Genomic DNA, 18,006 nt, shown 5'->3' on the forward strand with positions numbered 1-18,006 from the left:
ATAGAGGGTAAAATGCTCCTAGACTTAACTTCTATAGAGGTTAAATGCTCCTAGATTTAATTTCTATAGAGGGTGAAATGCTACTAAGCTTATCTTCTATAGAGGGTAAAATACTCCAAGACTTAATTTCTACAGAGGGTAAAATACTCCTACACTTAACTTCTATAGAGGGTAAAACACTCCAAGACTTAACTTCTATAGAGGGTAAAAAGCACCTAGACTTAAATTCTATAGAGGGTAAAATGCTCCTAGATGTAACTTCTATAGAGGTTAAAATGCTGCTAGACTTAACTTCTATAGATGTTAAAATGCTCCTAAGCTGAACTTCTATAGAGGGTAAAATGCACCAAGACTTAACTTCTAAAGAGAATAAAAATGTTCCTAAACTTAACTTCTATAGAGGGTAAAATTCTCCTAGACTTAACTTCTATAGAGAAATATTCCAAGCTTTAAATTCTATAGAGGGTAAATTGCTCCTAGACTTACATTCTGTAGAGGGTAAAACGCTCCAAGACTTAACTCCTATAGAGGGTAAAATACTCCTAGTCTTAACTTCTATAGAGGGTAAAATGCTCCTAGACTTAACTTCTATAGAGGTTAAAAAGGCTCCTAGACTTAACTTCTATAGAGGGTAAAATTTTCCTACACATAACTTCTATAGAGGGTAAAATGCTCCAAGACCTGACTTCTATAGAGGGTAAAATGCTCCTAAACGTAACTTCTATAGGAGGTAAAATACTCCTAGACTTAACTTTTATAGAGGATAAAATGCTCCTAGACTTAACTTCTATAGAGGGTAAAATGCTCCTAGACTTAACTTCTATAGAGGATAAAATGCTCCTAAACAACTTCTATAGAGGGTAAAATGCTCCTAAGCTTAACTTCTATAGATGGTAAAATGATCCTATACATAACTTCTATAGGGAGTAAAATGCTCCTAGACTCAACTTTTATAGATGATAAAATGCTCCGAGGGTAAAATGCTCCTATACTTAACTTCCTTATTCAAATTTAGTCAATAGATTATTCTACAGTTTATTATAAGCAATGCATTTACTTTGTTTATTTCTTTCTGGAAAGGTGAAAAAAAGTAGTTCAATCTTGTAGATCAATCTTGTCAATCAGTAGGTCAATCTTGTCACTGTTATCATATTATTATCACCAGTTTTTGGTAATTGAGCATTGTGTCTTTTGGGAAACTTTAAATTCATGCAGTCGCATTCTTCTCATACGAGCTTAATCTTCTCGTACATATGGTATATAGTACTAGTTACCTATTTATATTAACGTATTTACAATCTAGACGGTGAATTTACAATGAAGTTTTATAGAATAAAAATACAGGGGATTCCCATCTATTTATTTAGGTAGGTATGTTGATATGAACATTTTAAATTATATATTAATTACTATTGTGTGCTTACTTCTTACAGATTGAGTAAACAGATCAAGGGGTTTGTAAACAGATCAAGGGGTTTTTTCCAGGGGACGGGGGGGTATACTTGCCCAAATATATGGAGTTTTCAATGTATTGTATGCTCTATTTCGCAAAGATTTCCTGCTACATAATTTCCTGTTTGCCTGTTACCTATCGACTTCCTTTTACCTAATTTCCTGTTTTCCTGTTACCTATCGATTTCTTGTTACCTAATTTTCTATTACCTATCGTTTATAGTGTTACCAAATTGAATAGAAAAAAGAGCTCATTTGCATGTACAACTAACACCACAAGCAGTAGAGTAAAATGAAAAGCAAATGTAACCTTAAAATTTTACTAGGAAACAGTAGATGGCATTATTTTTTTTCAGTTATCTTCTTGAGCTTCCAGTTCTACCAGTACCTTAAAAGTAAAAAAAAACACGACATAGATAAATATCTTACCCAAGAATGGTTCCTAACAATTTAGGAAGAAGGAGAAGACGAACCAAGGATATATTCAAGATCGTTGTAAAGTAAGATGGTACGTCCTCCGGTGACTTTAGCTGAAGTCGTAATATCTCCAAGAGGACAGCAACACAAACGCCAGGTATTAAAGGCCCATAAAATCGTAGCAATTGTGAAAAAACACCAAAGATGTTGAATTTTAGAGTAGCTACGTAGTTACATTGAGGATTAGTAGCAAAATATAATTTTGGCGTTTCATGAGTTGGTCGATCTTTCGGTTTTGGACGATGTAGTTGCAACGCCAGTGTTCTTGAAGCATTTCTCCTAAATGAATTTTGTGGTTAGTAATGACAAAATTTAAAAAATATATTTCTTTTTAAATCGTTATCATCAAACGTTCTAAGAACTAATTTTTTTCCTTGATACCACGAAAGACTGAAATTGTTACAACTACAGATAAAATGTGGGGTGGTCATGACATTTAACAGCAATTCAAAGGCTAGAGATTGGCCTTCATTCAAGGCCTATTCAAAGGTCATAACCTAGAGGTAGAACATTTGGAGTGGTACAATTCGGATACAGCTTTGGTATAAAATTGGGTCCGGGAATTTTGTTATTTAGATGCAGCGGCGGTCATGGTCTCTTGCGCCCGGGACAAAATCTTGATTAGGGCCCCCCCCCCCCCCTGTACCAAAAACTTTCAGGTCAATTTTTTACTAAATTTTAATCCATTAATAAAACTTTTCTGTTATTTAAATCTGACTTTCCTTCCTTTTTTTGGAAAATGAACATTTTGGATTCAATTTGCTTATACTTGCTACGATGTTAATCTGACCAGACGACGACAATAAATGCTTTAAAAAACAACAACAAAAAAAACACACAAACACGGCCACATAATACGAATGCATTCATTAGAAATGCTTCTGACATAAAAAATAGCCTCCGAATAGACTGAATTTGACTTGGTTTTTGAGAAATAGTGCAACATTTCTGCGTGAAAGAAGCTAGAAGTTCGATGGCATAATGGCACTTACAACTGTTCAAGGTCATCTTAAATTTCACTTGGAACTCACATTTTGAAGCACTGAAAAATAAGAACTACCATACCCTCCCCGATACCCAATAAACCCTCTATAGATTTTGAAAAATACCTTTTTTTGGGGGGGTGGGGGTATCTCATTAAAAAAAAATGCCCGTTTTGGTATCTAGATTGAAAAAATGAAAAGAATGGCAAATTCACCCCCCTAGATTTTGAACAATACAGCTTGCCCCTCCCCCTAAATTTTCGTGAATTGAGGGCAATAGTCCCACATTGTAAGAACAAAATCAATTTATTCTTTTTTTTCAAGTGATTTTTTATTTCTTGAATACTGCAAAATATTGGCCGAGGTCCTTCTCGAACTGTCTGTTTTGTTTCGTTTTTCTCATTCACTAGTTGAAAGTTATCCCCCATTTTTTGGTCCTTTTATTCCTCCATATTTTTCGTCATCGTTTTTCGCTTCCACAAAATAATATATAACGACAATAAAAAAAGAGAATATATTATATATTTATTAGGGATTGTCAAAGCCTATGCAGGTTTCACAGACCTATATATGAGTAATCGCAGTAACGTCACTTAGGGGGCAAAATTTACCGGTATATGTGAGACCGTACCTTAGAAGATAATGCCTTATTGATAAACGGCTATCTCAAGATAATATATCCCGGCTCGCTTTCCAGGTTAAACAATATAAATACCGTAATATGAGGCATGAACAAACAGAAAAGGAAAAGTCAAACAAAAGAAACAAGCTAAAAACAAGTTATAACTAACAACAGGTCTTAGGTAAGACAAAATTAAAAACATGAAACCTACAACTAGAGTTGAATAGGCGTCATATGAATTAAAAATAGTTGAGACAAGTTAAAATAAATATGAACAAAAGAAAAGCAAAAATGTAAAACATAGAAAATCATTTAAGTTTAAAATTTGAAATGATTTTTTATATATTTTTCATAACTTGTAATTATAAAAATTTACAATAATATATATTACAGTATGATAATAAATATTGTTTTAAATATTAATATAATAATATAACATTTCTAAAAATTATAAATATAATTTTGATACATATTTTTGTAATTAAAATTAATCGGTTCCTAATAAAAGTTCATAGAGACTCAAACAGGTGTTAAGTTTAAAAAAAAAGATCAATTTTACTGCCTTGTTTGTACAAATAGATTTGTGAACACAAATCTATTCTACACTAAATTTTAAACTGACTAACTTTCCATTTTTTTCAATAAATAGTTTAGTTTTTCTTATATATAGCTTTTGTTTTACTTATGATAACCGAATATAGTTTTTTTTCTGTTTTATTATTTGACAAAAGTTTGGGAGCTTCTATTGCCGCCACGTCTACTAAATGTTAACAGAGTGAAATAAGTTTTATACTCGTATACGATATACAATATTAGTCCTAGCCCAAGACCGTTGACAAGTTATACATTAAAAGGTACCATCTGAAGAAAGTTTGCAAAGTTTTAGAACAAAAGGGATAAAATCCCCACAAAGGCGGGTAGTCTTGATTAAAACTTTACCATTAGCTTCAGCGAATCAGAGAACCCTTGGAGCAGAGGTTTTACTTTCATAAGCTAATAAAGCCCGATTAATGTCCCAAGTCAAACAATATAAAAACTAAAACATACAGCATGAACAAAACGCGAGTCACTCAAAATTAAAAATTATAGAAATAAGTTAATTAGTAACAAATAAATTAACTACTAAAAAAATTTTAAACATGAAACGCAAAACTAGAGTTCAAAATGTGACAAAATGTGTCAAAATATGTCATGTGTCAAAATGAAATAAAGATAAAAGAGATAAGTTACAACAAGTTATAAATGCAACAATTTTAAATATATTAGATCAATTAAGTTTAAAGCTACCCATATAAAAGTTATTATATAGAAAAAATTTGAAGACTTTAAATAAAGGGGAGTAACACCCCTCAAAAGTAGACTAATCTTGATGAAGATTTTGCCACATCTTCAGCATATCAGAGAACCCTTGATGAGAATTTGGCATCATGAACTAGAAAAAAAAAACAATTTGTCTTCCAGGTCGAACCATATAAAACTAAAAACATGAAGCAAGGGGCGAGCGGCATAGATTTGTTCCTATATTTATACAGTACTTTTTACCAATTGGTAACACAGAAATCAATTAGAGTTTCATGTTAATGGGGAGAGGAAGGGGGAGAAACTTAGTTCCAAGGTCACACAATAGAGCATACGCTTATGTTTTTTCTTTGTTATGCCTTGTGCCCAACGGGTACTCTTACTAGTATATATACACAGTAGCGTGCAGCAACATTATTCATTTATTAACTATTTATTTAGTTTATTTTTCATTTATTTATTTAATTATTATAGTTATTTTTAATTATCTATTTATTAATTATTTATTAACTCATCATGGTCTCTGGCATTTTGTAAAGGAACTGATTTAATATTTTTCGAATGATGATTGAATATTAAAAATGAACAAACTTGACAATTATAGAGGCAAAATAGAACCCTAAGGAATAACCTATCAGCACCATCTGCAATCTGCATACAGTTGCGTGTCTTATAAAAATGCTTAGCCATAGTTATCAGCGAAAAGTGAACAAAGGCACCAATTTGCGAGAATTTTGGAGGGGGAGGGAGCAAAATAAATTTTTCCCAAACCTATGGAGGTGGCAGTTTTTGTTGTTTCTTTTCGAATTTTCAGAAGGTATTTTTCACTGAAGATACCAAAAAAAAAACTTTTTTTAAATCTAGGGGTTAGAGTGAGGGGAATGTATGGAAGGTACTTCCCTACCTGCCCCCACCTCTACTTCCCCCTCCCTCCTAGATTAGAATCAATGAAAATGAAGAATGAAGCATCAAGTACAATGAAACATAAGGTGAGAAGCATAAAACATAAAGCGAGTTGTGAAGTAAGAATCTATAGTCAAAATAAGAACAAGTAGCAATATGTAGGTAATTATCGGTATTTGTAAAACATTTTACCTTAGAGCCTCGGTAACTCCTTCATTGCTCCAAGGGGGAGCAAACCAAACAAAGCCAGCACGTCGAGTCTCTCCACTGCAACTAGTTTCTAGAGTGAGGTCAAATGACTGCCAAGCCTTGTCCAGCCCAACTAAATCATATACGTTCATAACAGAGCCTTGATCTATAGGCAAGCCGACAGGTGTAGTTAGTGTTGGGGTAGTGAAGTCTATTTTGCGATGACGCTCACCCTCAGCATAAATATCAATGTCTAACCAAGCCTATAAAATGAGCCTATTAGGTCTTTCAAACGAATTTAGAATGAAGCGCAGCAGTACTTGCTTGAAATCTAAATGAAATTACTAGTAAAAAAAAACTTAGGATATACCACAAACTTAAAATTTTGACTGGACGAGAAAAAAATATGCTATTGCTTACACATTTTTAAGGATAAAATATTAAAGTTGATCAGTAAATGTAAAGTACGTTTTAATCATGGTTTTCACAAATAGGTTTACCTTGACATTGCTAAGCGTCTAACAGCTGAATACAGATCTTTATTTTAGCCTTGAGGGGGAGTTCCAAAACATAAGCCATGGGGTACCCTATTATGAAAAATAAATGGATTCTCCACAACAACAACAAAATTTTCGTAAAAAGCACCAGTCACACATATTCAACTAATATTTAAGATTAAAAAAAATAAATAAATAAAAAATTATAGTGAAAACAAATCAAGAATAAATAAGTTTTTTACTCAGCAACATAGGCCGCGGCCACATATTTCAAAAATAAAGTATATAACAAAGAACCTATACAAAGGTATAACACAGGATATAACGCATCTAAACAAGGTACAACAACATGGTACGAAAACAATGTATAAGACAAGTATCTAAACAAGGTAAAACATAAATTTATTGGCCCCAGGAAACGAAAAACCATTTTACGCAAAGAGATCCCAGCACCCCCTTCATAGAGGCTCAGGGAGCACCTTCATGATTTCGAATAGCAACCCCTAAAATTTTTTACATGTTCGGATTCTGCACAAAACATGAAGTATACTTCATATTTTAAAGTTTTCCTCTGATATGCTTCAAGCAAAAGTAATATGTATTTCTTTCAACGATTTTTAGGGAATACCATTGGAAACTCTGCCCCTTCCTCTTCATGAAAGGGCTATCAAGACCCTTGGGGTTTTTGTACTTCGAATTACCAGTTCCACTATTTCACTAAAGAAGGTCGGTATGCACTGTCAACGAATGGGGGCTGGAGATGACGCATGCACGCACATCGTTGACCAAGAGGCACTAGAGACGGAGCATGCATACTGTTGACTAAGAGTGCCGGAAACGAAACTTACGAACGGCTGACCAAAGGGATCGGAGACAGAGACAGAGCGTACATACTGTTGATTGAATGGGATAAGAGACAGGGCTTAACCAATTGTTGAGCAAATAGGGATTGAAGAAAGTGTGTATCCCAAGAAAGGGGTTAGAGACAGGGTGTATGCACTGTTGACCAAAGAGGATCGGAAACTGAGCATACCCACTATTGAACAAAGGACACAGATTGTGCGTACCAAAGACCAAATGAGTTCGGTATCACTTTGGGCCCTTTAAGGCATATTCACAATTAGATTTAGATAATAGGAAAATTTAGCTAGCGCTAATTTAAGCCAAATGAACAAATTATTCACAGGATTCTTCAGCTAATCAGAAAACTCAATGGGAAAAATCTGATTGTCTGAAAACAGTGGTATAAATATGGGTATTACTAGAATTTCATTATGAATTTGCTTCAATAACGCAGATTGAAAAAAATTGTATAACCCCAGGTTCAAAACGCTGTAACAATTTGACTCTTTTATTAAATCCATTTATAAAGTGTCAATTTTATATGGATTATTTGCACAATTTGGCGCCCTTAAAAACCACGTATCACCTTTTTTGACACACTTTTTGGATCTTTCAGCCGCTTTGATTAAAAATTGCTATTTTGGCACTTTCATTAAATGTCCTGTGGAGGAGTAGGAATTGATTCCAGCCCTTAAAAGGACCACTGAAACTCTTCTATGATGGCGCAAAAGAGAAAAATATATATTTATATATATATGGGAGATATATCTTGACCAAATTTAATGTGAATTTCTGTATGAAGGAGAAAGTCTAAGGTTAATCCCACCCCGGAAACTTTCCCGCCCCACTTCCCACAGTCCCCACCCCCTTTCCCGTACTCCCCATACAACCCTGTTTACACAGATTTATTACATAGGTCCAATTAATTATTTTGTTTTTCTGCGTAAACAAATCTGTCTTTCCTACCCTCAAAAGATACCTCCTTATTAGCCTGGGTTAAGATCACGTTCCCCCAAAAAAACAAAATTAATATATATAACTATGGCAAGGTTTGAGACAACAGTACACATTTTAATTGAAAGAACAAGTAAGATTGTCAAGAAGGATAAGATAATAAATTATAGCCTAATCTGAATTAAACATTTTCGTGAAATGACTGCCTTTCCATTATTCAAAATGTAAAAAAGTTAATGAGGAATGTTCTAAAGTGACGAAAGACACTAGTTAAGTGAACATTTCGGCAATATAACTAATAGCCGTTTTCAAAGAAATATAATGCAAATATGAAAACGAAGACAGCAATAAGAAACACACTCAAAATTCTTCAATAAAATGATTATGAATTAAAAAAATAATGGAATAATAAAAAAAAACATACTCGATACTCAAATTAAATAGTCGAATACATTTCGAATTTTTACCGTATGTCTTTGGGGGGAGGGAAGCTAAAGAGGGCATGAGAGTAATTTAAAAAAAATGTGATTAAAAAAAAAACAATGAGCCCTCAAAAATGTACAAACTTGGGCAGAGCCTTAGCTTCATTACCGCATGAAACAGATTATGGTTCATGATTTAACGGTATAGTATGGACTGTATGGTTAACTGTATTGTTATTTTATGTTAACTGTATGTAAGTAGCGACTCGGCCGAACAGTAACCGACACTAAAAAAAAGAATGTTGATATAAATGAATACATTAAAAGAATTGACTGTTTATAGTGACTCCAAATATTTAAAATTCATTAAGTTTAATTTAAACCATCAAAAGCTATGACCCTAAGAAAGTTTGCCTGACTTTCGAATAAGGGGGGGGTGGAAACAATCCAAAAGTTAAGCTATTTTTATTGAAATTACACCATCAGATTCAGCGTATCAGAGAGCTCTCCTGTAGAGGTTTCAAGCGTAGAATTGGTGACTTTTGCTAGAAGAAAGATCAAGGCTGCGTGCTTGTTTGTATATTTTTTGGTTTCCCTAGGGGCCATCGTATCGAACCAATGGTCCAAGAACATCGAGACAGGGATAATTCGAACAGAAATTAAAAGTTCTAGCGGTCTTTTCAAGTGAGCAAAAAGATTGTAAGGCAACTAGCTCCCTGCCACGCCCCTTTTTTCTCCAAAGACAGGAGACATCCGATCAAAATTTTGAGATAGCCATTTCATTAGCCATAGTTGAAGGATCCAAAAATTATGCCTCTCGGGATGACATGAACCCTTTTCCCAGTCCCTGGGGAAAGGGCTTTAACTTATTCAATTTTCCCACTGTTTACACATAGTATTTTGTTATTTGGAAATATACAGAAATTTTTCGGGGTAGGGAAGGGGGTGGGGTACACATGGATTTAACGCAAAGAGCGAGGGTTGAGGAGGGGCAGTCTTCCTCAAATAGATAATAATTTATCTTAGTTTTTAGTTTCAATATTGCTCATTACTTTCAGAAGAAAAGTCTTGTTTCTTTTTTTTTAATTTAGTAAAGGTTCAGCCAATAAATAATATATTTATATTCATACATATCATATAACGATTAAGAATCCTTAATCCAACAACAATTTTGAATCAGTTAAATTCTCATTTAATACTTTGTTTTAGCATTTGCAATACATTTCGCTGAGGACGGCTATTAAGTCATATAGCCAAAATATTCGCTTAAGTTGTGTTTCAGTCAAAGTCTACAGAAAGCCCCTTGTTATTTTCCTATATTTTGTGCAACTGTTTTCCCTAAATAAGGTAGTCTTTTCAAAGTTTGAATTTTTTCATTTCTTCATATTTTTGTTGTTTTTTTTTTTTTCACCATTAACTTGTCCAAACATGACGATCTCCAAATAATTCCAGTTTTTTTATTTTTGTAGTTTTTAGTTCATCGTTAATTCACCAGAGATTTTTTTGAGCGAGTTATATTATTATTGGTTTGTTTACTATAGAATGTGTATTATATGTCGCTGAGGCCAAATATAGCCGAAATATTCGCTTAAATGTGTTTCAGCCATAGTCAACAGAAAACATCTCGTTATTTTCCTATACTTTGTGTAATTGTTTTCCATAGATAAGGAAGTCTTTTAATAGTTTTATTTTTTTCAATTCTTAATCTTTTAATATTTTTTTTTTTTTTTTTTTTTTTTTTTTAATCACCATTATTTTCTCAAAACATGACGATCCCCAAATATTTCCGCTTTTTCACTTTTTTAGTTTTTAATTCGTCGTTAGCTCATCAAAGAGTTTTTGGGTGATTTAAATTCGTCTAGGCTTGCTTTTTTCAGTATTCACATTATATTTAGCTGAGGAGGGCTATTACTAACATAGCCGAAAATTCACATAAGTTGTGTGTCAGTCAATGTCTAATTCCTCGTTAACTTCTTATATTTTGAGCAACCATTTTACCTGAATAAGAAAGTCTAAGACTCAGCTCACCGCATAATCTTACGTTTATAGTGACGTTTTTTAGATCTTCTGGTAGTTGGGAGACAGTTCACTTTCTTTTGCTGTTACGACGAATTTGGCACGCTGGATTTGGAATCCTTTGTCCAAAGGGCGTAGGTTCAATTCCTGATGTGGCCAGTTATTTGGTTTGGGACGGGGGCAAGTGGCATGACTCTGTAAGCTCAGCCAGAGTCGAGCCAGCTCTAAATAGGCACCTGGAGAAATCTGGGGAAGGTAAGCAGGAAGGGTGTTTGAAAGCACAGGATGGCTGGCCCCCAAACCCACATTGTACTTCCTGGCTAAAGGGCGTTAAAACGGAGATCAACACCACCAGTTTGATTTTAAGGGCCCAGTTCCGTCGTCCCGTTTACGTTCACCTTTATGACTAATTTAAGAAAAAAAAATCTGCTTCTGTGTCTGGACTGAGGTCATCTTATTATTAAGATGATTGATTAGATTTAAAACTCGACTAAATATACTTTTCTTTTCGGCATATTGGGAATAATAAATACCTTTCTGGAAAGCCTTTGGGGCACGACAAAAACGATATGGGTATAGCCACTTTTGTAAACCTTGGCCAAATCAAGTGTAACCATTTTTCCTGCATGAGGAAGTAGGGTTGTCAAGTAGGTCAAACTCTTTCCAGATTCACTGCAAAAACAAATGAAAGTTAGGATTATGACTTAAAGGATTAAGTTAGGAATAAATAAATAACGGTGGACTTTTGGTAAACTTGACCTAAATTATTCATATTCTATGAGAATTTAAACTGTATTGAACTATGACTCTAATCAGATTGCGCAAAAAGTGAAATTCAGTGCAGTAAGAGATTAAGGAATATTATTAATTTTGAGCATTTAAAAAGTTTAGACGTAAAGTGATTTAATAAAACATTAACGTGACCCTCCTGTCAATCAGAATCAATAATTTCCCTTTTAATAATGCCTAAATATTATTATCCTGAATGTACAAACCCGGCAACCAGAGGGAAAGTTGAATGCACTAAACGCTACCAATATTGGCACCCCAACTGTGCAGAGATTCATCTTGGCTTATGAGAAAAGTTAGAAAAATGGCTTTGCTTGAACTGGGATTTTTCCCCTTCCCCTTTGATTACAAGTGATGAAACACTTTCTGGCAAAGTTACGCAAAAAGCAATCCTTAGATCTGTTGCGAAAAACACGCCTATATTTACTCCCAGGTCCTCCAATCCCCACGCAAAGGCAAGAGCTAGGCTCAGCATTAAGCAGAAAACTCTGTGTCGATTGTGGAGAATATATATGAGAAATTTCAGCGTTAAAAAATAAATGCTCTACCCTTGAGAATGAACTTTCAGCCCGTGATTCTGTAATCGATAAGCTTGACAATGAAGTCAGGTCTGTTTCTGAAAAGCTTGCGATTGGTATGCAAGAATGCCGTAAGTTAGACATTTTAGTCGACTAAAAAAAAAAAAAAAAACAATCGATTCTCTGAAGATGCAGATAAATCAGTTTCAAAACCGGTTTCCGCTGGATCAAATACCAAGCGGCCATTAACTTGGTACCCAGCCAGCCGCCCAAAATAACCAACGCGAAATGAATGCTGTAAGTGCGGCGTCAATTACATCGGATATGCCCCTTCCAAGCGCGGTGAATAATAATACTGACATAGCCGCAAGTGATAAGAATAATCTGATTCCGATTGACAAGTTACAGGAAGAGGACTTACAAATCATTTTCGAGAAAGTAATCAAGCCACCATGTAAAAGAGAGTGATGGTTCTATCGGAATGGTTTTTGCCAGAGGGGAGCTAGTTGCAAATTTGCTCATGAAAATAAAGTGACTCCGATAAACAAAAATACAGTTCGAACTTACCCTGAACAGCCCAAGTTAAAAGGGGTGTGTAAATTTTTCAAAGAAGGAGCATGTAAATTTGGTATTCACTGCCGGTTCCTTGCCAAGTCATGTAGTAGTATTGAATGTGTCCTTGATCATATAAAGACGTGCCCTCGTTTTAGATGCTTAGATGAAAATTGTAGACTAGCGCATTTTAACCGTACTGACCTAAGCTCATCAAAAAATACCCAACTTCGACGACGCAAACATCAGAAAATTCAAAACAAATCCTTCTGAGCTCTAGAAAAGAGGGGAAACTCTTGGGTTCAAATGCAGGTCTACCTTCCTTAGGATTCCAGCAACCCTTTTCAGTGCACCACCCCTCCTATGACACATCTCAGGAGCCTCTTAGACCCCCTCCCTCCTCCTCCCGCACCTATCCATTTTCATCAACAGCCAATCAACAACCAGCCCCGGCCTTATTCTAGTCCCCCGCCCCTTTACCCCTGTCCCTGCAGAAGAATAAAATTGTAGTTGACTTCAGTTTAAATATTCCTGTTGCTGCTCTAGTCACGATAGGAGGCAAGAAATTCTAAAATATATCTTTTTCCCGGAATTCTACAAAAAACACTACGTATTTCCTTCCGTCCTTTAGAGCGATGCCGAAAGTTTAAATCTAGAAAAAATTACTGAACTTCAGACTACGGCTCAAATGCTTGGCTCTTCCGTTATCTGTGTTTCCGAGGTCCACCGGCACGATCTTAATTTATTGAGAGTTTCTAACTTTTCTTCTTTTATTAAACTTCGGCCTGATGACCATCCTCTTGGGAAAAAAAGAGGAGGAATTATTACCCTTGTGCACGAAGATCTTAAACCTCAGTTTTTAAATTTACCTTTTCTTTAATATAATGATGAATTTATTTGGGTAAAACCCCAACCTAAGCGACTCCCTAGGCCGCTCTCTGCCATAGAAGTGTGCGTTTTCTATTTTTCACCTGGTCAGCCAGCTGCAGCAAGAAAAGCTTTTTGGGAGAAGCTGCAGGAATCGACAGATTACGTCCAGAGAACTCACCCATATTTTGGAGTAGTAATGCTAGGAGATACTGACGAACTTGATAGCAAATTGCTGGCCAGGTCACTTCACCTTAAAACTCTAGTCGATTTCCCAATAACTGAGGGGGATATTTCTCTGGGAGAAATCCTGACAAATCTTTTGGAATATTACCTGAATCCAACAAAACTAGCACTGCTTGTAGAAGTTATTGTTATATGTTACAGTGGAACCCCTTGGAAAAAGTAAAAATTAAATATTTAGTGACCGAAGTTACTTCAAGGCCGATTACTGACCATGGTCTGCTGCAATTCGGTGACTGGATAACGGGAGAAAACTGGGTCGCGGTCTCTTGAGCTAAAGACTTGGAGTCTCAAGTAGAAGAATTCCATAATAAGGTAAATTCAAAATTTCTCGAGTGCTTTCCCGAACGTAAGACTAAATTCCGTTATAGTGATAAACCATACGTAAATTCAAAAACAAAGCAAATGATAAAACATAAATTGCATCTAATACGAAAAGGTCAAGTGAACCAAGCAAAACAGTTGGAAAACCAAATAAAATGGAAAATCAAAAAGGCACAAGCAAATTACTATGAAAATGAAGTTGACCATCTATTGGAGTTCAAACCGTCGCAGTTTTTCAGTAAAGTAAAAAGTCTGACTGGCAAAAGTTCTCAACCAGTTGACTTCATGAAGGAGGAGCCTCTAGAGAAAACAGCGAATGATTTAAATGCCTATTTTGCTTCAATTGTGCAGTCTTACCCCCCTCTTCTACCCGAGGATCCTCCAGTAAGTTTAACTACTCCTTCAGATGATAATTTAATTGCTGATATTTCATCGGCAATTATAATCCGTAAACTCTCTTCGTTAAAAAGAACTTCCGTTGGCCTTTTTGACATTCCAGTTGCTCTCATTAAAGCATTTGCTAAAGAATTATCATTTCCCCTTCAGATAATTTTCAATAATATAACAAAAACAGGATATTTTCCACAGAAATTGAAGAAAGGGTTTATTACTACCATTCCAAAGAAAGAAGCAGCTAATGATTTCTCTGGTGTCCGGCCGATCACCGTTATGTCAGTTTTTAGCAGAACATCCTATAGTTTTATTGCCACATTGCTGAAAAAAAATCTTTTGAGAGTAACTGATCGAAAGCAATTTGGTAACATCCCTAAGTGTTCGACAGTTCATTACCTCGGTAATTTAATTGATTTTATTTTAAAACACCTGGATGAACCTGGAAAATGGATAAATTTAATTGCAATTGATTTCAGAAAAGCATTTGACCTTCTTGATCACAAAATCCTTTTAGAAAAAATGGCGGAAAAAAATATATCCAGCTTTATTATTAAAATCATCAAGAGCTTCTTAACAAATAGAGAGCAAACTGTGAAGTATAAAGACCAATTTTCCACTTCTCTGCCAGTTTTTTGTGGAATTCAACAAGGAACTGTGATCGGGCCGCTGGGATTCCTCCTCAAGATAAATGAAGTTGCTGCTGAGCTGGAGGACAGATGGAAATACGTTGACGACTTGTCCTTAACGGAAATCGTATCTAAGGATTCGAAGACCAATGCTGCTGGTTTCATCGACCAAGTTACCTCAGAAGCGGCTGAACTAAACATGGTCGTGAATAAAGACAAATGCTCGGTCACGACATATTCTTTCCTTCTGAATACTCAACCGTCTTTCGAACCTCCTATAGCTTCCGAGCTAATAAGTCATAAAGTAACTTTACTTGGTGTGGTGATTTCTTCTGACCTTTCATGGCGGGAGAATACAAAGACAATTGTAAAAAAAGCTAACGGCGTAATCCAAATGCTAAAAACACTGAAAAAATTCCGAGTTCCTAAGGACCAGCTGAAACTAAGCTTATATACTGTCCTCCACCCCTTGGTTGAATACGCTTGTCCAGTTTGGCACATTGCCCTTACCCGGGATAAAACTGATAAAATAGAACGAGTTCAGAAGATATCACTGCAAATCATTTATGGTAGTTCTCCTATACCTCACTCCTTTTTCCTCAATGAATTTAATCTTGAATCCCTTTCTTCCCGCCGAGGAAAATTATGCCAAAGATTTGGCTCCCCCCTCCTTCAACATCCCATCTACCGATCATTCCTTCCCCCACCTGTTGTCCCGATCAGATCTCGCCCCCCCGGGACGTGGCTGTGACAGTTCCGAAACTAACCTCAGTCCACTGTAACACCATTCGCTACAGTAAAAGCTTTGTGCCAAGCTTTGTGAAATATTACAATGATTTCTAGTGTTTTTATTGTTCAGTTTATTTTTTCCTGACGAAGTTTTATCAGACAATTTTATTCTCAATCTCAAGGGTGTTTATCCTTAAGTTTGTTTATCCTGACGAAGTTTTATCAGACAACTTTATTTTGCTAATTATGACTAAGAGACATCATATTTGGGCTTTGCCCACGAGAGCTATGTCTTGTTTTTGAATTAAATGAATTTGAATTTGAATTAGACCTTTTCATACAGCCCTAACTGAACAATATTTGGGCTTGCTTTAGAAATAAGTAATAACGGCTCTGCGACTTAAAATTTTCCAATGGTTTTTGGAACTATCAAGAAAAAAGGATCAGTTTTTTCTATGGTTTTCAATTTCCTCCCATCCAATAGTTTATACCATCTTTAAGACCTACTGCACAAGCAAGAGGGTAGTAACGGCATAAGATTTTGTGTTGCTTAGACTTCAGTCTTCCGAGGCGGTCTGGCAACCGTGGCAAGGATAGTGCCTTTTCAAGACACAGCACAACTTGCTACGGGAACAGAGCACAGCCACCGTAGGTCTGAACAAGAATTCTATGTCCCTTCCTGATGTATAATGTCGTTTTCTTAAAAAATTTGACGATTAACGAAAATAAACCAATGGAATTAAAGTACACTTTTTAACACGGTAGTATACAGCGATCTCTTTGATTTAACTCTTTTTTCTCTTTTTATTTTTCTCTTTGATTTAACTACTAGCTCCATAGCTCAGCTGAAAAAACATTTGATTAATGACACCTAGAATCGTTAAGATTGGATTTCTCCTGATAAAATAAATATATTGGCCTAAAAATACGCTATGATTTTCCCCTCCATACCCCCTAGGAAAATTGAGTTAAATCTCCGACCCACAGATTTCTTTTGAACAGAACAGTTCAATAAATTCCCTGAAAACACACGCCATTCTGCACAAAACAAGACATTTTCAGAACAAATAGCAAAAACAACGACAGAAAACCTTGTTTACACTACAGTCAATAACCTTATGCTTGACTAAAGGTTACATACACTAATTACTTGCAAATACGTCACTACTTGAATTCTATTCACGGAATATTGTTACTGCCATTTGTTAAGAAACCACAAGAACTTAATCACGACCCTTTCAAGATTTGAGAAAACCGACTGAAACAATCGACGGAGCTTGCTTTGTTTGAAGTAAATGGATGTCACATAACATCTTTTGAATTACCATAGCCATAAGAAACCCGAAAATATTATTATTCTTCAAAATTATAAAGCGATGTAACCTTTTTTAGCTAAACAATAAGTATTAAGGAGCTTTTGCGGCTCCTCTTTTACTATTCTAAGCAAATGTACGAGATTCAACATTTTCACAAAGCCAATACCAAAGCCTCATTGTAGTTGCACCAATTCACGAGAGTTTACGGGAGGGGGGGGTGGCAAAAATACGTTAATTTTTTTAATATTGGGGGGAGGGCAACTGCGTTGTTTTCTTTGTTTTTCCCCCAATGAAAGTACCGAAAAAGGTGTATTTCAATGAAAAAAAACATCCAATTTTCAAAATCTACGAGAGGGGTAGCAAGGAGGGCAATAGCCTACCCAAAGCTTGGCACCCCTGCATCCTTGAATCATCAAAATGAAGTTGATAATAGGTACATACTTTGTAGGGATAATAAAAATCTAGTCACTTCAATTCTTTACCAAGGGGTGGGGGAAAGTATTTTCATACTACTAATGCTGATGATAATTAACTACAGCACCAAACCACCAGAGGTAAATACAACTGTGCCACTCCTCCTTTACCCCGACCAAGTCAAAGCTCCACTCTTTACTTCCTCCCATGAAGTCCCGATTTTCCTTAAATCCTTTATTATGACCCTTTCTTAACCCATTCGAGGACGTCTTACTGTTTATTAAGCCCCAAAGCACCGTTCATGGCAGCCAATCATCATTTTGTCCGTAAAACATGAAGTAATCACCATAATTTTTCTATCGTTATATAACTAGAAAGTGGGACCATAATTTTTGTATGGCTTATTGTTTGATATACATTCGCGAGTACCGAATCCAACCTGGATTCCTCTAGAAAACATCAACAACATTTTCTACAACCTTTCGAACTACCAACAACTCATAGTGGTAGTATTATTTTATACGTACAACACTTTATAACTTTTTAGTGGTGATCTTATTACTGGCGTTACTGGTTGT

General features: G+C 35.4%; 1 protein-coding gene across 1 annotated transcript in view; it reads right to left on the reverse strand.

The window, feature by feature from the left end:
- Positions 1 to 18,006, reverse strand: part of PGAP1 (GPI inositol-deacylase) — a 122,868-nt gene that overhangs the window by 65,856 nt on the left and 39,006 nt on the right. The window contains exons 7-9 of the mRNA XM_089103053.1: positions 11,191 to 11,329; positions 5,929 to 6,188; positions 1,882 to 2,208 (exon numbers count right to left, since the gene is read on the reverse strand). Coding sequence (XP_088959179.1) covers positions 1,882 to 2,208; positions 5,929 to 6,188; positions 11,191 to 11,329 — 726 coding nt within the window. The remainder of the gene's footprint in view (positions 1 to 1,881; positions 2,209 to 5,928; positions 6,189 to 11,190; positions 11,330 to 18,006) is intronic.

Source organism: Artemia sp. Qi Xiang Cuo, chromosome 17 (genome assembly GCF_049724085.1).
Source record: "Artemia sp. Qi Xiang Cuo chromosome 17, ASM4972408v1, whole genome shotgun sequence".
NCBI classification, from domain to species: Eukaryota; Metazoa; Arthropoda; class Branchiopoda; order Anostraca; family Artemiidae; genus Artemia; species Artemia sp. Qi Xiang Cuo.